At 43.7% G+C, this 22,681-nt stretch overlaps 1 protein-coding gene across 1 annotated transcript; it reads right to left on the bottom strand.

Annotated features, from left to right (window-relative positions):
- Positions 1 to 5,566: 5,566 nt before the first annotated feature.
- LOC118089041 (acyl-CoA (8-3)-desaturase) lies at positions 5,567 to 22,102 on the bottom strand. Its single transcript, XM_035123400.3, has 12 exons — positions 21,770 to 22,102; positions 16,047 to 16,157; positions 14,679 to 14,876; positions 12,434 to 12,535; positions 12,014 to 12,142; positions 11,722 to 11,779; positions 10,820 to 10,896; positions 9,958 to 10,055; positions 8,856 to 8,952; positions 8,527 to 8,606; positions 8,057 to 8,182; positions 5,567 to 7,005 (listed from the first exon to the last, which is right to left on the bottom strand). Exons 1-12 carry the CDS (start codon positions 21,989 to 21,991, stop codon positions 6,954 to 6,956), a joined length of 1,350 nt encoding a protein of 449 aa, XP_034979291.2. The 5' UTR covers positions 21,992 to 22,102; the 3' UTR covers positions 5,567 to 6,953.
- Positions 22,103 to 22,681: the final 579 nt, after the last annotated feature.

Here is a 22,681-nt window from a genome sequence, read left to right as displayed (position 1 = left end):
TAGCCTCTTAACTGTCTTCATACAAGCCACCACATAACACCACACCACACCTTCCTCCCTCTCCCTCCTAACTGACCAAACCGACACTCCCTCCTTTCAAACCGGGCACAGTCCCGCCCCCATCAGAGTTCTATGTCAGTCAGGCTGGAGGTGGGTTAACTCTTTGCCAGCCGGGCAGAAATAAACATTTTAAAAGTGCTTCAATTTGTCACATATCTCCCCCCACCATAAAGACATTGCGTCGGCTTGCTCTTTACTAACTAGAGCAATGCCAAAGCAATGGGCTTGGGGTTAAAAATACTTCAATGCATTTTATAACATTCATATTACAAAGTGAACTAAATTAACATCTCATAAACTTGTACACAGATAAATCATGTTTGGCATGTGTCAGATTATAACGCCTTAGCACAAATGTTTTGCTAGGGTTCCCACCATTTCATATAATAATTTGCACCATCCTATACCTCTCAAAAATACCTGGATAAGGCGTCCGCTATGATGTTTTCCTTCCCACTTATGTGCTTAACATCAAATGTGTAATCCTGTAACTGCATGCTCCACCTGATTAACTTGCTGTTGTTACCCTTCATTTGGTTTAGCCATTTCAGCGGTGAGTGATCGGTATATAGGGTAAACTTTCGGCCCCACAGGTAAGGCTTCAGTTTACCTACGGACCACAAAATCGCTAGGCATTCGAGTTCTATGGTAGAGAGGTGCTTTTCCCTCTCTAATAGCTTCCGGCTGATATATAACACTGGGTGTAAAAAACCTCCTTCTCCCTCCTGTGCCAGCACTGCACCTAAACCAACACCTGAAGCGTCCGTCATTAAATTAAAAGGGCAAAAGAAATCAGGTGCTTTTAAAATGGGCTCTGTCATCAGAGCAGCCTTTAAAAGTTCAAAAGCTTGTTGACACTGTGTGGTCCAGATAATCCTGTCCGGGCGGCTTTTCTTCGTGCAGTCACTCAACACAGCCGCGTGAGTGCTGAACTGGGGGATAAAACGCCTATAATAACCTATAGCTCCTATAAAGGCACGCACCTGCTTCTGTCGACGCTGTGCCTGCTGCAAGTTGTGAGCAGCTTGCTCCCGTAACTCTTGGAGGTCGCTCTGCAGCTCCTGTAGATACGTCACAACATCAGGGCTGTCGATCTGCTCCTCCCCTGACCACGCTGCTTTCATCAAGTCTAGGGGTCCTCGTGGCTGTCGTCCAAATAGGAGTTCAAAAGGACTGAACCCTGTGCTCTCCTGCGGCACTTCGCGATAACCAAATAGGAAGTGTTGCAGCCTCTCATCCCAGTCGTTAGGATGATTGATGGAATAGGTTTTTAGCATCCGGCTCAGGGTCGAATTAAATTTCTCCGTCAAGCCATTCGACTGTGGATGATAAGCCGTAGTTTTAACATGCTTAATTCCACAAAGAGTTAAAAGCTCTTCCATGGTCTTGGACGTGAAGGATGTCCCTAAATCTGTTATAATTTCTTTGGGGAATCCCAGCCTTAGGAACACCGACATGAGGGCTTTTGCTACAGTCTTTGAGTCAATGTCCTTTAGAGGTATTGCTTCTGGATAGCGCGTAGCATAATCCACGAGGCATAAAATAAACCTATTCCCCCTTTTTGTAACTCTGGAGATAGGCCCGAGGATGTCCACTCCTACTCTGGAAAAGGGCTCAGTAATTACAGGAATAGACTGTAACAAGCCTCGCGTTTTGTCCGCTCTTTTGCCTGCTTTTTGGCAGATCACACAGGACTTGCAATACTCTTTGATGTCTTTGCCCATCCCAGGCCAGCAAAATCTTGCTTGGATTCTATCACTAGTCTTTCTAATGCCTAGATGCGCTGCTGAGGGTGCGTCGTGTGCCATTTGTAGCACTTGCAACCGGTAAGCTCTTGGCAACACTAACTGTTTCTTCCTTTCCCAAACAGCAGCAGTTTTCCTCCTCCTAGAAATTCTATACAGTCTTCCCTCAATGGTGGTAAATAAGCAGGGGTTCTCCACAGTTACTTCTGCAGTAGGACTTTGTGTTTTACCCCACAGCTCTTTTATAGTTTCATCCTCTTTTTGATCACTCAAGAATTGGGCACCGTGCTCCTGGATCACTGGCACGCTAATCAGCCCTTCATCCTCACCAGGATCTATGGGTGTCTCTATAACTGCAGGAGGATTACTCTCAGTGACTTGAGACTGTGACCTAGTTATCACTTGAATACGGTGCTTCTGACTAGCTAGGTCATTCCCTATTAAAAAGGGTACCTCCAATTCATTTAGGATTCCTACTCTCCACTTGCCACAAAATCCTTTGTAGGTAATATCAACTTCAGCTAATGGTACTTCAAAATGTGGGCCCCATATGCCTTTTAAACTATAGGACTGACCCTTGAGGTACTGCTCCTTTGGAACAAATTGTGATTTGACAAGTGAGACTTCTGCTCCTGTGTCCCTCAAACCTAAACAAGACTGACCATTTAATTCAATTGGCTCCATGTAATCTTGGTTGCACTCCTGCTCAGCTCTCCAGACCTGTAAGACCTTAGAAGTAGTCTCAGCTGGACTGTCCGCTTTCTCTGAGCCTTCTGTCTGAGGCGAGCTATTTTCCTGAGACTGCATTACCAGTTTTACTTGTTTAGCTGCAGAAGGTGTAGTTTGCGACTTAACCAGCAGGGGGCACCTGGCACGTACATGGCCCTCACGATTACAGAAAAAACAAGTGATTTTCTTAGACCCTGTCTTGTCAGAAACTGATTCCCTGACAGGAAAATTTTCTTGCCTGTCTTTAATTTCTCTGTTTCTCCATGGATTACCCTTCTGTGAGTGTTTTGGGAATGCTATTTCATTGAAATCACCTTGTAGTTCGTCTAAGACCTCGGCAACCGCTGCCACAGTTTTCAGCTTTTTATCCCTCAAGAACCAACGTAAATTGCTAGGGATTTGCTTAAAAAATTGTTCTAAACAAATTAATTGTTTTAACTCATCAAAGTTCTTCACTCCACTCCCTTGAATCCATCTGTCAAGTAATTTATCTAAGCGGCTAGCTAGTTGGGCATAAGTCTCTTTATGTTCCTTTTTTGCCTCACGAAAAGCCTTTCTGCTTTGTTCAGCCGTGAGTCCACATCGAACCCTGACCCTTTGCTTAAATACTTGGTAACTTGACAGCTCTTCTTCCCTCAGGTCAGCATAAATTTCACTTAGTATCCCACAAATTTGAGGTCTTAAATAAAGTATCCAGTTCTCCTCAGGTATTTGAAATTCCACACAAACGCGTTCGAAGGTAAATAGAAACGATTCAACATTATCGTCTTTTCCAAATTTGGGGAATCTTTTTAAATTAATTGCGATACTATCATTATTAACTGGACTCCGAGTTAATTCTGATCGCAAACGTATCTCTTCAAGCTTCATTCTGTCCTGTTCTAATTGTGCCCTTATCCTCTCTGACTGCATTCTCTCCTCAGCTTCAATTCTAGCTTTTTCCCTCTCACTTTCAGATGCTAACTTTTCCCTCTCAGCTTCAATTCTGGCTTTTTCTCTCTCACTTTCAATTCTAGCTTTTTCCCTCTCCCTTTCACTTTCAATTCTGGCCATCTCAATTCGTAGTTTCATAAGTTCTACCTGAGAATCTGGGCTTCCCTCAGCCCCTTCCGTTCTTTCATCTCCTTTTGCCTCTCTGGGTTTTCTTACGTGAGTCATTTTCCTCACAGGAAAATCCTGACAGACTCAAACCAAACTAGGCGCGTGAGCTTTGAATTTCGATCACGACGCTGCCACCAAAAATGTGACGACCCTGGTCCCACTCTCCCTTACTATCACTGCAACACAGGAATCCAGAGGGGAAAACACCCACCCTCTGGTCCTGCCGCCTCAAAAATAAACCCCTTTTACTAATGGGTTTCTAAGTAAGGAGAGCCTTCCAGCCTGCGTGACCTGGTACCCTAAGGAACTCTAGGCTGTCCCACGGAATAACCTCTTGCCTCCAGTAAAGGGTCTCCCTCAGTTGGATTCCCCACTGTAGAAGTTTGCCCTATGCACTCTGGCAACTTCTTGGCACCTCAGGTTACCCTTCTAAGCCTCCTCCGTGTAACTTCAGGACACAAACCACCACCTCCCTGCCTGAGGTGAGTTTTGCCCTCTCTTGAGTCACCACGGCTGTGAGTCCTGGTACCTCGCTGGAAAAATACAGACGGACCTCTTGTTGTTGGCAAAAACAGAGATGAAGTTTTATTGTGTTAAAACCATAAGTGATTCTTTAACGTGTCATTTATTAATTAGCTTTGTTCCAGTTGTACAAAGTAAACTCAGTCAAACATTTAACTTTAAGTTTTCCTAGCCTCTTAACTGTCTTCATACAAGCCACCACATAACACCACACCACACCTTCCTCCCTCTCCCTCCTAACTGACCAAACCGACACTCCCTCCTTTCAAACCGGGCACAGTCCCGCCCCCATCAGAGTTCTATGTCAGTCAGGCTGGAGGTGGGTTAACTCTTTGCCAGCCGGGCAGAAATAAACATTTTAAAAGTGCTTCAATTTGTCACAGCTGCCAAATTTCAAAAGGTGAAAATCCAGACAAAAAAGTTGAGTTTAAAAAAAAATTATTTTGCAAGATATCGAGAAAGAAAATGAAGTTTTTTAGCTATTTTAGTTGACACACTGTGCAACAGCCGTCAAAAAGGTGAAATTCATGTTAGGATCAAAAGGACTGAGAATAAAAATGCCGATACCTGTATCATAATGCCGTGATCAAGGCTGAATCTACCCTGACCTGTTTAACATTAGTACAATAATATTACTGTAGATATATCATACTAAAACGTCATAGGGCGTACTTGTAATTTAGATTGCTTTTCTTACCTCGTCGGTTTATTTTCATCAAAACGCTGCTGGTTGCTCTTAATAACAGATTAAGAACATTAAGAGCAATGCGTCCTTTGTCCCTCTGTGTTACCACAACCCTTCCGTAACTCTTTCCTAACGTTAAAAACTTGAGTTTAGATCCACCCCAAGAACAACTCCATGAGGAAATGTTATAACATAGGGTAGTTTAGGGGGGGAAATGCATGTTAAAGGCTTACTGGATTATGCACAGTGCTGAGAAGGCGGATAGGGAGACATTTCTCTCCGTCTCTCATAATACAGGTACCGGTACTAGAATCATTCAATGAAGCGGAATGTTGGAAAACTCAGGACAAACAAAATAATTGTACTGCTTCATACAGCACAGAATGGCTGGTGGTTGCAGCTGGCTCCAAGACTATGAGATCCACAGTATGCAATCAAGGAATGAATGAATTATCCTACGTACCCCTAGATTATTTTTTTTTAAGGTTTTCACACCACAGTTTGAATTTTTATGATTTCTTTTTGTAGAAAGATGTCTTTAAATTTTGAATTAAATTTCGTTATCTACTTTCAAAATCTCGCACAGCAGCAACTATGGTACCCAGTCACATCAAACGTCCGTTGTTGACGTGCATGTCTCCCCAGTCATTTCACACCATGCCCATCTCTGAAGTTGTTTCTTCCATCAATTTCAAAACAGCATACATTCACGTTTGCAGGCTACTTATATTTATTTAATTTATTTATTTAATTTATTTATTTACAACTCTTCTACCATAGAAGGACTTCATGGTGACAATTTACAACAAAATTACATAAATTAATAATATAATACAATAAGACAATAGCAGCGACGACATTAAAAGAGCTAGAGAGATGGTGCCATTGGTTGCCAAAAGTATACTTTTTTTTTTTGCACCTCAAAGATTTTTTTGTTTTAAAAAAGAGTATAGGAGGGAGTTTTAATCAGGGTTGCGTCATGGAGAAGGCCTGCCTCTGTCTGGTTGTTGCCACCATCTAACCTCTGAAGGCAAGTCCGCCCAGAATAGGCGTCTCATTCAATTATCTTCATGTACAGACAACTTCATATGCTAAGCTGAACTATATTATCATGAGAGGCAAGAACTTTAGTTTGGGAGAAATGGAAAGTGGCTTTGCTTGCTCAAGAAGCCTGCTTAGGACTTAAGGAAAAGATTTCTGATAAGCACAGAAAATTGGATCTTGCTTAATCATTGTTCCCTTTATTACGAAACTTGAATGACTGAGTGCTTATCAGTTTGGAAGCTAAATGTGGCCACCCCCAAAATAAGGACGCGTTGGATTTGTGCCATTAGTTGTGTCATTATGTATTTTGTCACATTATCTGGAGGCAAAACCTCTGGGTTTACACTGTCTCCCAAAAACAGCAGCTGTCTTCAGTGCTTCGTGTCTTTGTTTCAAAAGAGCATGGTGCTGCTGCAGATCAATAACAGCTATGGCACAACCCTGGATTTCTCCATTGAGGAGGAAAAACTGGAAAGGGAGGGCAGGGGAAAGAAGAGATTGGCCTCAGAGCTGGAAAGCCTACCAGGCGAGGTGAGCGCTGCAACCCCAGAGTCAGGAGCCTGAGACAATTAAAGGACTATGCAAAGTCTACTAAAGGAACCGATCAGGGTGTACGGACTCAGAATGGTTGGCAGGCTGCATGTCCTTCTATACCTTTGAAACTGTTGTTGCAGGTGGAAATACAGACAGGGCCGTCTTAAGCATGTCGGGCGCCCGGCCGGCGTGGTGCGGTGATTGCTCCGGCGCCCCCGCCTAGCCCTGTTTCTTGCCGCGGCTGGTGGGCTGAATACAGAGAAAGCAAAACACTGTTTCCCTTTCCCTGTCTCTTCATAATGTCTCAAAGCAGAATGAAGGCTCTTTTTCCTTTTTTCATCCCCCCACAAACAGAAAGGGGCAAGACAGCAGAGAAGCCACCTTTCTCTCTCTTGCTCAAGTTCAGCTCCAGCCCCACCTCAAATTCCTAAAGCTTCAGAGATCAGAGCTCAAGGTGTGTGCGGCAGGGAAGAGGAAGCACAGGAGATCACAGTTCAGCACGAGGCAATTCGTCCCCAAAGTCCTCTCTCCCCTTACGCGTGGATATAAGCATCCAGCCAGTGTTCCCCAGACTCCTTCAGCGTGCTGCAAAAGAAAAGAGAAAAGGGCTCTCAGTAACCATCCTCAGCTTAGTTTCATAGTGCTTGTCTTTCTTCCTTGTGCTGTTAATTTCACTTTTAATTTGCATACCGCCTTTCTGTATTGCCGCAGCTGAGATTAGCTGAGATTCCTGCATTGCAGGGGGTTGGACTAGATCAGGCATCCCCAGACTTCGGCCCTCCAGATGTTTTGGACTATAATCCCCATCATCCCTGACCACTGGTCCTGTTAGCTAGGGATCATGGGAGTTGTAGGCCAAAACATCTGGAGGGCCGCAGTTTGGGGATGCCTGGACTAGATGGCCCTTGGGGTGCCTTCCAACCCTACAATTCTATGATTCTATACACAAGGCAGTGTACAGAAACAAAAAGCGGTGCGAAGAAGCAAAAAAGATTGCACACCTCATAACACAATCTGACCCAATACAAAAGTGTCATAATAAAAACATAACTTGCAACTTAAGCCAAATAAAGTGATATTCAATAAAGTGATATCCATTAGGATATGATAGCACACAATACAATTAAAAGGTAAAGGTAAAGGGACCCCTGACCATTAGGTCCAGTCGTGACCGACTCTGGGGTTGCGCGCTCATCTCGCATTATTGGCCGAGGGAGCCGGCGTATAGCTTCCAGGTCATGTGGCCAGCATGACAAAGCCGCTTCTGGCAAACCAGAGCAGCACATGGAAACGCCGTTTACCTTCCCGCTGTAGCCGTTCCTATTTATCTACTTGCATTTTGATGTGCGTTCGAACTGCTAGGTTGACAATTAAATACCAGCAAATAATAACTGAACAGAAATTAGATAAATAATATCTAAACTATAATAAATAAAAATAACAGTGGACCACAGCGCATATATCAACACAATGCAAACCTGAGAAGCAATTTACACAACTTAAAAGCAATTTACACAACTTCTCTCTTCCCAGCTGGTTCTGCTGTTCCTAAAGTCAGGGTTTCGAAAAGGCTGCTAGGGCTGGAGGGGTGGTGGTGGTACAAGGCAGGTGGGGGAAAGCCATCAATTGAACTTACTGCAATATATCTGCAAAAGCCGTGAGCAGGGGCTTGCATTGGTACTTAACGCCATGCTTAGCACAGAGGGATTTCACCAGAGGAGCCACCTTCCAGTAATTGTGACGAGGCATCGTTGGGAAAAGGCTGTGGAAAGAGAGGAAGAAATGGGGAATCAGTGTGGTGTAGAAGTTAAAATGCCGCACTAGGACTTGGGATACCAGGGTTCAAATGCACCTTGCTGGGGGAGGTGACTTGATTCAGTCTCAGGCTCTCAGCCTAACCTTCCTCACCACCTTGACCTCCTTGGATGAAAGGTGGGATGGGAATGTAAACAACAAATCAGTGGCAGAACCTTCAGTTAGCTGAAGCCATCCCACCTCTGTTGAAGTTCCCTAACCCTTTCCCACGCAATATGAGTATTCATGAAGGTCTTTCCCAGACACATTCACCCCGTACCAGTGTCTCCCTTCCATATGTCACATACTCACTGATGCTCAATCTGGAAGTTCAGGTGCCCCGTGTACCAGTCATTGAACAGGGATTGATCCACATCACACGTCGCTGCGAGCTAAGTGAGAACAAGAAAGGAGACAGACCATTAAATGGCCCTGTACAAAGGGGAACAGCTACCTCCAGAACCAACCCCACCCAAATGTGACCATGGCAACGTGGCCATTTGAACCACTCTCTCCTCAACGGAAATGTAACCTTGCCCTTTCTAAGGAGGCCATGCACTTGAAAGCGCAAATGGATGGCCGGACCTATCAGATGAAAGAAAGTTATTGTCTCTGGGAGGAAAAAGTACATATTAACTCACCTGAGCAGACACCCAGTCCAAATTCTTATCATAATCGATAGTCATGGGAATGTGGTTCATCTGTGAGACCCAGAGAAACCAAGTGCTCTCTAGGAACCTGGGTAGATCAACACAAGAACAACCACAACAATAATCATCGCCATTCTGTCAGATGGGCCAATAACACCTCATACAGAATGAAATGGGTGAATTCTTTCAAAGCAAGTTTTTTTCTACATCCTCCTTCCGCTTACAAGGCCTTATTCCTTTTCTGCTCCCGTAGGAGTGATGAGAGTAAGGGAATAAGAGGAGCAGATGTTACATGGGCCTTCATTAGGCCCAGCAGACTTACTTATGGGAATTTTCCAGTGCAGATATCTCTGGGATTTGTAGTTTTACCAAGGCCTCACTAAGAGCCTGGAAGATGTGAGAAACTACAGATCCAAGGTATCTTTGCCTTGGAGATGTCTCCTATTGTTTGTATTTCATCGAATTGGCACTGCTAACTCCAGAGGAGTCTATTAATAGTTAGGCAGCCTCTTATGTCAGTGAATGAACCTTTTTGTCACAGAAGAACATTGCACGGATACTGAAGTTTCCATTTTTTTAAAAACAACAACAACACCAGGTGATAAATATAATGCTGGAAACATATAGGGCGAAATCTACTCAACAAATGTAATAAATTTGTGCAAGGATTTCTGCTTGCACAGCAGGGCTTTCCCCCTCCACTTATGCCCCCCCCAACATTAGCTTGGAGGGGTCAGAGGTAGCCCCAGAACAGCATGTGGGGGGAGGGGAGGGGGATTGTTCCATCTCACAAGCTGATGTACTTTGTGCAGGCAAAATGTCTGTAATAGCATGGTGCTGAATTCCACCCATCTCTGTATTTTACTTTTTTAACTATCTGAATGCAGAGTAGGGGGAAGAGGAACAGTCTCTCTTGTAGCTGATGGACACTTTCTTGGACTGCTTCCCTAGGCCAGGCCAGGGGAGATCATCTGCATGATGGATCTGTTCACGCTGGTGGGATAATTGGAGATGCAAAGAAAGCCCTTTGTACATGCACAGCCCCCCCCCCGGCCCACCCCACCCACGAGAGTTTTGCATACAGTTTATTTACCTGGCCAGCCAGTAGAACGCCATGAAGCTCTTAAATCCCATTAAAGGAACAAACATGAGACAAACGCGGATATTGTAGAACACAATGAAAGCAAACTCCTGCCAAAGAAAACTGGGTTAAGGCAATGAAAACAACTGAAAACGGCTGCCTTTGTGTGGTGCAATTATGATGGCTACAAAGGCCATGATGCCATATGACTCAGAGAAATGTTTGCATGTCTGGAAACGCCCAGGGAACTGTATCATGTTAAGAAGAACTGCCTCCATGGTATGGAAGGGGATCAGTATCAGTGCAGATGGGGCACATGATTCTGCACCGGGGTGGATATTATGAAAGGCAGTATATAAATGCCTTACAAATAACAAATCAAAGGAATGAACAAATGAAAATCTCATGGATATGGGTCTTCTTGATTACTGTAGATCTATTCCACCCTCCCCAATAGGGTTGCCAGACTCAATAGAGGACAGGACTTCTGTGCCTTTAATTGCCCTGCTCTCTTTTGAGTCCGGAAACCTTAAAGAGAAACCAGCAGACCCTTTGCTTGGAAATTAAAACAAAGGGCCTGCTGGTTTCTCTTTAAGGTTTCTAGACTCAAAAGAGAGCAGGGAAATTAAAGGCACAGAAGTCCTGTCCTCTATTGAGTCTGGCAACCCTACTCCCCAAAGTGACATTGGCTCCAACATACACAGGCCAAGTGGATTTCTTTCTCTGTTTATTCATTAAAGTAAACTCATGTGACACAGGAATAAAAGAATGATTTCTCTAATGCAACTCTGGTGGCTAGCTGTAGGCAGTGCGGGCATTCCACATCTGCATTCCACCATTATGTTATTATCCATAGGGGAAACAGATGACTCACCATCCATTTTTTCCTCTGAATTGCAAAGCGTATTATAATCAGCTGCACAAATATAACGAAAGTCATCGGGGCTAAGACTATGGACAAAAAGGGAAGCAAACATAAAACAAAGAGAAGTATTTTCCTTCAGTTGTATTAACCAAGTTATCCAAGCCACCCAAGTACGGTATTTCTGGGTATTTCTCATCTCCCAGGTAATTCTGGAGCAATCATACTGAGCTAAATTTAAGTTGGAGGGGTGTCCCCTCAAGATCCCATGCAGCCCTGTGACTCTATAGCTGTATGATTTGCATTTGTAGAAATGGACAATTATTTTTTAATTTTTTTTAAAAAATGGTCAAGCTTGGCATAATTGAGGAGCTGGCCTAGCGCATGTGATTTGTTGCCATAGGAGCTCAAGGGTATTTGAATTTCATCCTTCCTGCCCTGACTGGACGTGAAGTCATGAAAGTGTGTGTCTGAGAAAGAGAACAAAAACAAAAACCTCAAGACTTTTGAAACTGAAGCTGAAAAGAGACGGAGCAGCCTGACTTGCTTTGTGGAATTGGTTCCCCCCCCCCCGTAATCTACTGGAGGGGGTGGGTCTGCTGGTGTTTTGATGCTGTTAAGTTTCTTTCTTATGCTCAGCCTGTATAAATGTGTGGGGAAATGCCACCCCATCTCCAGAGATCTTCATTCTGCAGAAACAAACCCTAAGATACAAGCTGGGAGCCTGAAATCTCTCACTGCTCAGAGACTGGGGTTTATGTAACACTAGTAAAGCTAACATTTCTTCTATCTATCCATTTGCCTATAGCATATTTTTATTCAGAACCTCCAGCCTCTGATCTAACATGCTTCGGTCCTAATCCCCAAAGAGGCACAGCCTTGCTGATGGTAGCAAACAACAGAGAGAGACTCACGGGCGAAGTATTTGTGCTGGTGCTGGTAAGGCATGTATTTCTTCTTCTTCTTCCCAAGCTGCAAATGGAGAGCAGAAGCGGTGCGGTTAAACATAGGTCACAACTTTGCTGTCCTTTTGTCACTGTACATATTTTTTTCTTATAAAATTTGATTCAGGAAAGAAGCCTACGATATTATGTTTGCAACATGAAATCGGCTTCCATGGCCATGTTTGCACGTAAGGCTAAACCAAACCATGGCTTTAAGATACTGCGTCTGTTATTCATGGCGTGCATTCCTCTGTCTACTCACCTCCTCAGAGAGCGGCTTCCCCAGGCTGAACAGGAGTGGATGCATGTTGAGATCTGGGTCCTTGCGGAAGCAGTTGGGTTTGGCATGATGCTGGTTATGCATATGGTTCCACCAGCTGGGGGGCCCTCCCTGCACACAGAATAAAAAGAAAATCCCACCAATTTTTCATTATTCATGTTGGTAGGGCTGGGGAAACTACATTATGTGCTTATTCCTGACACACAAATTGGGGAAAAAAATTTGTCCAAAATGGCAACTCTGATGTTGACCTGAGAGTCACAGTTGTTCAACAAAGTATTCAATGAAAGTATCAAGAGTGAAGTTACCCAACTGAATTTATCGGGAAGTTTGAGTCTATTCCTGCTTAGCTTCTATTAGTTCTAAGCAGGGAAAACCCCACTCTCGGTACGAGGCTCTTACTTTAAGTACTCCTGCCACAATGTGGTGAGCCAGTCTATTCCACTTGGGCTTCTGAAAGACGGAAACATGCCCAAGATCATGCTGAAGAAAGCCATACTGGATCTGGAAAGCAAAAAAGCAATATCAATACATGTTGATAGGCTATTTTCCACAGGCGGGTTAGTAGGAACAAATGGCTCACTCTTTCACCAAGACTTGGGGAAAGCAACAGCAGCTATCCTACGCACTCTGTCCCTGTTTAGTTCCCCACACATTTGCAACGGAAATTGGCAGGAAGCCTGGGCACTTTCATCCCGAGGAGAACTGGTTCCCATGAAGTTAGTACTATAGAAAAGGGCACTAGGCCTTCCTGCATGGGTATATATCCTCAGTTCACATGGTGGCATAATAAAAAAGGCTTGCCTCATGAATATTGCTTATAAAAGTTCAAACACAACAGAACAATGAAATGGAAGATTTTAAGTATTACAGTAGCATCGTGGAAGCCACAGTGACACAGTCCATGGATTCATCCCACAGGGCTGATGTAACTTTTAAAGGCCCACAACTATGTAAACAAGGCCAATCTCACAGGTCTTCACTTCTCATACTAGCCAGGCATAATATTTATGATAAGGACCCATTCCATTGCAAATGGCTCTACCAAATGGCCACTGGCCTTTCAAGGTCAACAGCTGGGTGTGTGTGTGTGTGTGTGTGTGTGTGTGTGTGTGTGTGGGAATTCCTAGAAAAGCAATTCACACAGCACTACCATAACGTCAAAGGGTGCCAGCATCTCTTTCCAATGAAGCAACTTTTTGCTATTTCTCTGTTAACAACTGACTTTTCTTGCCTCAAAATAAAGAAGAAAATGCTGGATTGACATCTTTATCAATCTACTGTGACTCCAAGGTCTCCTTCCTAGATAGTCAGTTCCACCAGTTCAGACCTCATGAGCATGCATGTGAAATTAAGAATTTTATTTTATTTTTGCCTTGACAGGCATCACTTCATACTTGTTTACACACATTGAGACCACGTGCATTTTGACTAAAAAGCTGTGCCTGTCTAGCTGGCCTTTCACATGGAACCAGCAGCATTGCAGAGAAAACTACCTTGGAGCTGCTGGCATTCAGAGTTCTACCAAACAATCCTAATTTTGCTTCTGGGACATCACAACTACATTTCCCCGTGCCATTTGTGCCAATGTGCACCGCAACCTCTGAATCCTCCCCATCACTATCTACTACGCTATCTAGGTGACAGATGATATCCACAACCTTCACATCAGGCAAGCAATTAATCTTATGCCTACACACTGACCACACACCCAGTTGTTAAAACGCCCACTACTAGGATCACTCCACCTCTGGAGAAGTTCTCTCAGGGCAGGTTTTCTTTAGATCAAGGAAAGGTCAGGCAGCATAGTGCACTCTGGCTTCCAGGCCCTGTTGCCGAATTTGCCTGGCTGTTTAACTTGCTTTGACACTTGTCTGCTGTGGCTCCCTGCAGCTTGTGGAGCTAGCTCCTTTTGCTAGGTTGCTCTAAATCAGTGTTTCCCAAACTTGGGTCTCCAGCTGTTTTTTGGACTACAGTTCCCACCAGCCCTAAACATTGGTCTTGCTAAACTAGGGATGATGGGAGTCGTAGTCCATAAACAGCTGGAGACCCAAGTTGTGAAAACCCCACTCTAAATTTATATGCCTGGCTAGTTCCTCCCAGCTGCTGTTGCAGTCAGTAAGGTCAGGTGTATGGCTCAAATTCCTGAAAGTAGGGATTTGAAAAAGGGAGTAGTAGTCCGGAACAGTGGATGTTGATTGACTGGACAATGGGCAATAAGTTGACTACAAATTAACTCCTTGGGGAGATTTTCTTATTTTAAAACTTTTAATAAAAAATAAGTAGCTTTTGCCTGTTGCTGAGCAGAGCACGCTTTTAAAAGTGCAAGTTTACCTGTAGTTTTAAGTGGTACCTTGAACTCCCACTTTGATAAACTATACCAATTTTAGCTAGTAACATTAAATTTGTGTGCTCAGGTTTCCATGTTTGAACCCTGATAACTCCCAGTAAAAAAAGAACTCATTTAGTAGGGGTGTGAAAGTCACGGTAGGCAGTATTTAGCTAATAACTATGATATGCTGAAATTCCACAAGGTTTGTCAAATGCTTAGGGGGGGGTGAGGATATGACAAAGCACTAAGACAGGGAACTGGTCCAGAATAGTCCAGACCAAGTCCTGCTGCACCCAGTAATGCAGACACATTTACCTGTGCAATGGTGAACAATGCTACACCAATAAGGAAAGGGGTCCAGGTTTTTCCAAAGTACCAGATGACGAGCCAGGATGCAATATCTATCAGGAAAGCATGCAGAAACATGAAGGTGAAGAAGGGGTAACTGGCCTTCAGGAGTCCAGATCTCTTCACTGTGCTGTGCAGCTCACGAAAGTCTTGTATCAGCATATCCTGTGAGAAGTGACCATGGTTAAGTTCCCCCTTCACAAAGTACAGGCATCTGATTCAAACTGTAGCATTACTACGCTTTCTCTAGAGAAATCACGGTGGTAACAGAGAGGTCAAGCCAGCTGGTCAGCTCTCCTTCAACAGGGGGCGGGATGGGACAGGACTCTAAGATAAGAGGGGCATGATGATTTCAGGGCATTGTCTAACCAGGGGCAGTGGAAAACCTCTCTCTGCTCTCTCTCCACTTTAACTTCAAGGAGTGTAATGAAATGAGTGGATTTTTGGTAAGAGTTGAGGTTTTGGTACCCAGATCCCTCCTGTGCTGTTGTTGGTACCCGTCTATCTTGAAAGACAATGGAATGCCTAGACATCAAGATCCTGATTTCTCAGCCTCGCTGATGTGGTCCAAAGGAAAACAGAGCAACACGCTTGGCATCAGCTTGGTTGCTGGAGTTGCCACAATGAGGCATATAAGACACCATTCAACCATCTTAGGGACTCCACTCTGGATCTGTTTAGGGTTTACTCCTTAGCCTTTCCTTCTAACAAAGATATCCCACAAGGCAGCAGAGGTTGAGGACCAGAGTTTTCCTTCTCTGCCTTCTTGACCATTAGACCCACTTGTCCGTTCCATCTGCCAGAGCCTGTCTTCGCATTTGCTATCCTCATCTCTTTCCATGAGGATGAAATCTGAAGTGGGGAATGCCTTTGCTCCTCACATGATCTAGATCCTCAGTTTTGCAGGGTTCTAAATTGTGCGGGAAATCTCCTCATTTTAGACTTCACCCTTCAACTCGTTGAGGTTTATGGACAGGGCCATAAACACAACCTTACTGGTGACCAGTGAAGAGTGGGCAGGTGCTTAGTGAAGGATCAAGGCAGAGAGATTTAAATATCCAACCAGATCCCTCCACCACCTACCCAGTTGCACAAGTCTATGGTTGTCTCTTCCATGGTGGCTGTGTCTACCACGGGACAGGGGGTGAGGAGCAATATTGAGGTTCTAAAGCATCATGAAAAGTGTACCCTTTAGGGATCCATAGGGCCTAAGCCACCAAAGGGAAATCCTGCAGCTAAGTTCTTTGGTATCTACAATGTGCTTTTGCTCAATTAGAACGTGTAAAGCATTTTAGTCCAGTGGCTTTTGCCATGCACACCACATGGAAAACTTACTTTTTTGGTGGGTTCACAGCTGGGTTGATCAGGTGCCAGCTCCCCAATTAGCAGTGAGCTCAGGTGTTTCTTTACTAGGTCCTCATCCTTGTGGAAAGCGGTGAAGGCATCCTAAACACACACACACACACACACAAATGTAAAAAAATGTAGGGGTCTTAGTACACCACAAACTTAACATGAGTCAACAAAGTGATGCCGCAAAAGAAAAAGGGAAAAGAGCTGTATCAACAGAAGTACAGTATAGTGTCCCAATCAAGGGAAGTCATAATACTGTTCTGTTTTGCCTTGGTGAGGCCCCACCTGGAGTACTGTATCTAGTTCTGGGCACCAAAATTTGAGGATGATGTTGACAAGCTGGAATGTGAGCAGAGGAGGGCAACCAAGATGATCAAGGGCCTTATGAGGAAAGGTTGAAGGAGCTGGGTATGTTTAGCCTAGAAAAGAGTAGACTGAGAGGAGATATGATTGCCATCTTCAAATATCTAAAGGGTTGTCACATGGGGGATGGAGCAAGCTTGTTTTCTCCTGCTCCAGAGCGTAGGACCTGAACCAATGGATTAAAGTTACAATGAAAGATATCCTGACCAGACATCAGGAAGAACTTTTGACAGTAAGTGATCACTAAGCTCATTCTGGGTTGATCATTCCATTTTTATTTTTATTTTTGGTCATTCTAGAAAGGACTATCTGGCAGGATATTCTTCATGGAACCCTATGATGAAATGAGTTGCTTTTAATGAAAGGGCTGGTGCTGTGCTACTTATATTGTAATTATTGGTATGGTTTTAATAGATTTTATATATGTATATAGTTTTAATTTTATCAGTGTTTTATGGTTTTTTAATTATTGTTTTTTCTATGCCTTTAGTGGTTCTTTTTTTTTTTAAAGCTGCCTTGAGTCCCCTCAGGGAAAAAGGTGGGGTATAAATACAACAACAACAACAACAACAACAACAACAACAACAACAAAAATAATAATAATGAACAACTATATTTTATTTCTGATAAGTAAGTTTCATGTTTTGCTGTAAGTACTTGTGAAGCCAGTGATTCACAAATCAAGACTGGTATACAGTTCCTGTTAAATGAGTTAACAGAAACTAGAGGTCCAAGATTGATAGTAAAGATCATCAACAACAACAATTTATTGGCTGCCTTCACTCAGAAGAGGTGCCAGCAAATTAACTGAGCCTCCTCCCCAAACACCCAATCTCATTGCACTCTGTGTGCTTGTCGCACAACACACCAACCCTGAAAGTCAGTTGCACTATATTATTTTCCATTCAGCAGCTCACGGATAGAAACTGTTTCCTGCTCAAGGGTAGAAGATTAAAGAGGTGCTGGCCGGGGTGTGAATCATCCCTGAGAATTTTTCTCGCTCTCCTAAGGCAACGATCCCTTGCGATGTCATCTAGCCGGCTCAGGGGACAGCCCATGATATAATGTGCTGTGTTCACCACCCTCTGTAAAGACTTTCTGTCCGTGGCTGTCAAGCCAACGTACCACACTGTGATACAATATGAGAGGACACTTTCTATTGTGGACTGGTAGAAGGAGGTCATCAATTGTTGTTTAACATTGCTCTTTCGCAAGACCCTGAGAAAATGGAGTCTCTGTTGGGCCTTCCTAACCACCTGAGTTATATTGTTTTTCCAAGTGAGGTCTTCACTAAGGTAAACACCCAGGAATCTTTAAATGGCCCTTGTGGCCTAAGCCAGTCCATTCCAGTAGGAGGTACAAACACAGTGTGAAGGCATATCAGATTAGGAGATTTAATGGGCATGGTGCGCACATGTCGTACTGAGGGATATTCTTACTTGCGGGCATCAGCCACATGTCCATGTTGTAAGGATATGGGAGGAAGGCAAGGATATGGGAGGAAGTCAATATGTAATAATAGTAATTATCTATTTTGTGTACCCCACTCATCTGACTGGGTTAAATTCAGCTCGCATTTAAATTCAAACCTATAAACCCACAGTTTCCAAAATAATACGATAAACAAAATGCAGCCGTCCTTTGAAATTCACACCTATCTGAATATTGCAATGTCATTCTTGAACCAAACAACATTTACAAAGATGCATATATCAGGTTAAGGTGTGCATACAAATAAATATGTTCATGTAAATAGCATAAATAGTAAAATGACGTTTTACTATGTTTTTACATGTGCTGTAAGCCGCCCAGAGTGCCTGGGGAAACCCAGCCAGATGGGTGGAGAATAATAATAATAATAATAATAATAATAATAATAATAATAATAATAATAATGCACAAATGCATCACAACATGTGTACATTAGTCAATGCCAGGGATTTTTCTAAGCCAGAATTCACTGGAACTCAGTTCCGGCACCTGCCATTCTGAGAGAACAAGAGAGACGTTCATGGTGAGTTCCGGCACCTTTCCCCAGAAAAATGGCACTGGTCAAAACCACTGAAGAATTTTATGAGGATTTTAAAAATAATAATTGTAAATTCCTGCAGAAATGTGGAGAATCAATTGGAAGATTGGAAGAGCAAGAGAACCGAGAGGATATATTCCTCCCCCCCTGCCCAGAAGGAACCCAGTGCATCTTTTCTGCCTGAGGTAGAGAAACCAACTGACATCCTCTCCTGCCCACACACTCTAATGTTGGTAGAAATATGGCAAACTAAATAATCGACATGTTCCAGCCTTTTAATAGTAGTCCTTAAATCTATAACTTGAGTTGGGCTGCCTGCCTCAATCTTCTTGGAACTGAATAACTCATTGGCACCTGCTGCAACTACTTCTGAGATCTGAAGGAGTGATAGACATGTGAGAACGCAGTTGATGTTTGCAACTCTTAGCCAATGTGACACTCCTGCTCGTATTACCCTGTGGGTGTTAAACAGGTGGCCAAGGACTTAGTAGGGGAACAGTTGGTTTGGCTACTCGCTTCAAAGAAGACGCCTTTAGGCAGTGTGACTCCACCACAACTTTCTGGATCCCTGTGAGGGTGGCTGTGCATAAATTTGAGTGCCTGCATTATTAGTTAAACGCTTTCTGTAAATTGCTTAAATGTCCGGGAAAATCCGGACGTTTGGCAACCCATGGCACAAGTCTAGACTTTTCCCGTGAGGCAATGCTCAAATTACATGCTGGGTCAGAGCCCCTTTGGGTTGCTGCATTTAAAAGACTATGGGGGGCATGATTGGACTAAAACTGGGGGCGGGGGGGGGACATGTGAATTTCTCAAAGAACCCCACCCTTCAACTGGAACACTGCATTGTGAGCCAGTGTGGTATAGTGGTTAAGAGCGGTAGACTCGTTATCTGGTGAACTGGGTTCGCGTCTCCACTCCTCCACGTGCAGCTGCTGGGTGACCTTGGGCTAGTCACACTTCTCTGAAGTCTCTCAGCCGCACGCACCTCACAGAGTGTTTGTTGTGGGGGAGGAAGGGAAAGGAGATTGTTAGCCACTACCTTAGGGTAGTGATAAAGCGGGATATCAAATCCAAACTCTTCTTCTTCTTCTTCTTCTTCTTCTTCTTCTTCTTCTTCTTCTTCTTCTTCTTCTTCTTCTTCTTCTTCTTCTTCTTCTCTCTTTGCGCACCTTGGTATTTCTCCACCTCTATTTCTTTGTCATGGGAATTTCCTCCCAAGGCGGATGAGAATTATCAGACAAAAATTGCACCAGGTTTTATGCAAATTAAGCTGCAACGCTGTACACCCTTTACCCAGGAGTGAGTCCCTCTGAAATCAGTGAGGCTTACTTCTGAGTAGACATCAGGCTTTTCAGATTTAGGTGGACTTTAACGCTCATCAGGCTCAGCCAGCATGACGAGTCATCAGGGAGAATAGGAGAATAGGAGTCATATTGCAGCAGCATTTGGAGAGCCACAGGCTCTAGGATTGCACCATGTCAATTAACACCAACTTCAGTTACATGTAATTTTAATAAACCTGTTTTGTGGGTGCCAGAATGTTCATTTGGTTAGGATATCTTTAGCTTGCTTTGGCATGCAAGAAAAGTGCTAGAAAAAGATACCATCCCCAAGGCAAAATGAGAAAACTTTACATCACCAAGGTCAATATGCCACTCATTTTATTGCTGTATTATATATATGCTTCACATAATAAAACATAAATCACTGCATTAGGATTTATGCACCCTGGTCACCATTTCTTTGAGCTCCTGCCATCGGGAGGGAGATACGTATAGAACAATGCAGGCAAGAATGAGCTGTCTCAAGAACAGTTTCTTCTCTAGAGCGATTTTGGCCTTAAATGGAAAGTCCGAACTTTGAAGTCATCTTATTTTACTTGTTATATTGTATCATATTGCACTGTTTTAATTAGGGTTTTGTAGTAATTTTGAATTATGTGGAATGCTTTATCTGAGTTGATGTGGTAACCAAGTAATTTTGTTATTCCCGCAAGGGGACTATGACAATAAAGATTATCTTATCTTATCTTATGCCTCTCCCTAACTGACAATCCCAAACTCAACATCCTTTACACTATTCTCAATCTCAGGTGGTGTTTTCTAAATTTTAATTTCAGGTGTACAACAGATTAGTATATTTCACAACTTGCCAATATATTCTGCAAAGCTAAGACATTCTGTAGTGAAATATAAAATTGTGACTGTAATTCTAAGTGTACTTACCAGGGTTAAACTCAACAAGAAGAGTAAAAACTACAATCCCAACAAATATCAGCGATGCTACATCAGTTCTCTTAGCTTCCTCCCTCAACATTACTCAAATATTTTGGCTGAGGAGACATCCTCATAGTTTCTCACAGGCAATGCTTAGATATGATAACTCTGCTTTTGAGTCCGTATGATGTAAGGATGTAAACCTGCACACACCTGGGCTTCTTAAACCACCTGGAAGTCAGCGGGATTTAAGGAGGCAATGACATGTATAAAGAATTATAACCAATTATCCTGAGAAGTACCTCCAGACTAGCTGTAGTCACCCATGCCCAGCCAGAATTTAGCTTCCTCCTCCAGCAAGCTGCTTATGATGCGGTGGGCTTTTCTGTGCCTTCAGATCCTACTTCTAACTCTTGTTTCCCACAATAACAGAAAATTGCCAAGGAAACATTGCTAGCATATGAAGAACCATGGTCCCTCTAGCCCTGAATGCCTACAGTGCTGTGACAGTGGTTCTCCAGGATGTCAGGCACAAGTCTTTCCCAGATCTGCTACCTGAGATCCTTGGAGATGCTAGGGATCGAATCTGGGATGTGGTCCAAGTAAGGCAGGGGTGGATGTGCCTTTTTGACTCGGGGGGGGGGGGGAGTCAGTTATTTATCTCTCTCCACCCTTCAGGCCAACTTCAACAGATGGATGGGGCCACCCATCTATCAATCATCCCACTCCTGATGACATCCGGCGTCTGAGAGGGCTGCAGGGATGGGCCTGCTTTGTCAATGCATTCCCTGCATTGAACTCTCCCCTCTCCAGCTGTTGAGCAGAGGGTGCAATCCTGCTCTCTACAAGGGTCTGCTTTGCCAGTGTGTTTCTTTCAGGGAACATGCTGGCAAAGATGCACCCAGCAGGATCGAGCCCCATCCCCACCAGCTGATGCCAGCCAGTGATGTTAGAGTGCCATGACCTCATGGGCCAAATGTGACCCCCTAGCAGGTCTACAGGCTGCAGTTTCCCTACTCCTAATCCAAGGCATGTGCTCTGCCACTGGGTGATGGTCCTTCTCCACTGCTGTCTGCCCCGCAATAAGGTCTCACCGTGGCATCTTGTCCAGAATAGTGGCTGATGACGCGCCTTCCTCCAGGGTGCCGCCAATAGAACTTGCTGACATCGTAGACTTTCCGGTTGATGACCAGCCACCTCTCTTCCTTGGAGTTCCCTTTGCCCGAGCGGAGTCCTATCTCCTCCCAGGTGAAAAGCTGTGGAGCGTCTAAGCAAGGTTCCTTTCCCCCTAGAACAGTGCCTGACTGTGGAGGCATTCTGACAGTGCAGCGCCAGCTTTTCCAGCTAGCTACTCTTTATCCAGGTTGGAGCAACCTGCTTCATGTTTCAGGCAGGTTTATATACTGTAGATACACACACCTGTTGCAGCAATCCAAATTGCTCATGACATTCTGTTGCTTCAGGCATTTCTCTTTCAAAACAGTTGACTTTCTCCTGCTCCTCCCCTTGGCTTCCTTTCCGTCATGCCTGTGTATCCTTCACACCTACGAGACCTCAGAACTGGGAGAACGAGCAAGTGAATAATTGTTGCTTTAATGAATACAGCCACGTCACGTACATAGAAGCCATTTATCTTTGGGTGCTCTGCATTGTGCAAGAGTCTTAGCTTCACCACAACATAAGTTTGATATTTGCCAGCCACCATCACTGATCACTTCCAGAGTAATATTGCTTCCTTTTGCAAGCAGCAGGATTAAGAGCAGAGAATGCGGAGATATAATCACAACAATTATGCCACAGGTAGGGTTGGGCGAGAAATTTAAAGTTTGCATTTAAAGCCAAATCTGCCCACTGCAAAACAATACAAGAATTGAAACACAGTCATACTTTGTTTTTTTAAAATAATTTTTATTGAATTTTACATAGAGAGAAAAGGGGGAAAAAGAAAAACAAAAGAAAAAGATTTTTTTTTAAAAAAAGATACAAAAATACAAAATGCAAAAAAG

This window comes from Zootoca vivipara, chromosome 1 (assembly GCF_965207765.1).
Source record: "Zootoca vivipara chromosome 1, rZooViv2.hap1.1, whole genome shotgun sequence".
NCBI lineage: Eukaryota > Metazoa > Chordata > Lepidosauria > Squamata > Lacertidae > Zootoca > Zootoca vivipara.
The sequence above is the reverse complement of the archived record's forward strand: the minus strand, read 5'-3'. Positions and strand labels throughout refer to the sequence as shown.

Coding starts and splice junctions, on each gene's coding strand:
- LOC118089041 (XM_035123400.3), bottom strand. CDS start 21,991: ATGCCTCCACAGTCAGGCACTGTTCTAGGGGGAAAGGAACCTTGCTTA. Junction 16,158..21,769: donor ATTCTGGACAAGATGCCACG/GTGAGACCTTAT, acceptor GTGTGTGTTTAG/GATGCCTTCACCGCTTTCCA. Junction 8,183..8,526: donor AACTTCCAGATTGAGCATCA/GTGAGTATGTGA, acceptor CTCTTTCCACAG/CCTTTTCCCAACGATGCCTC.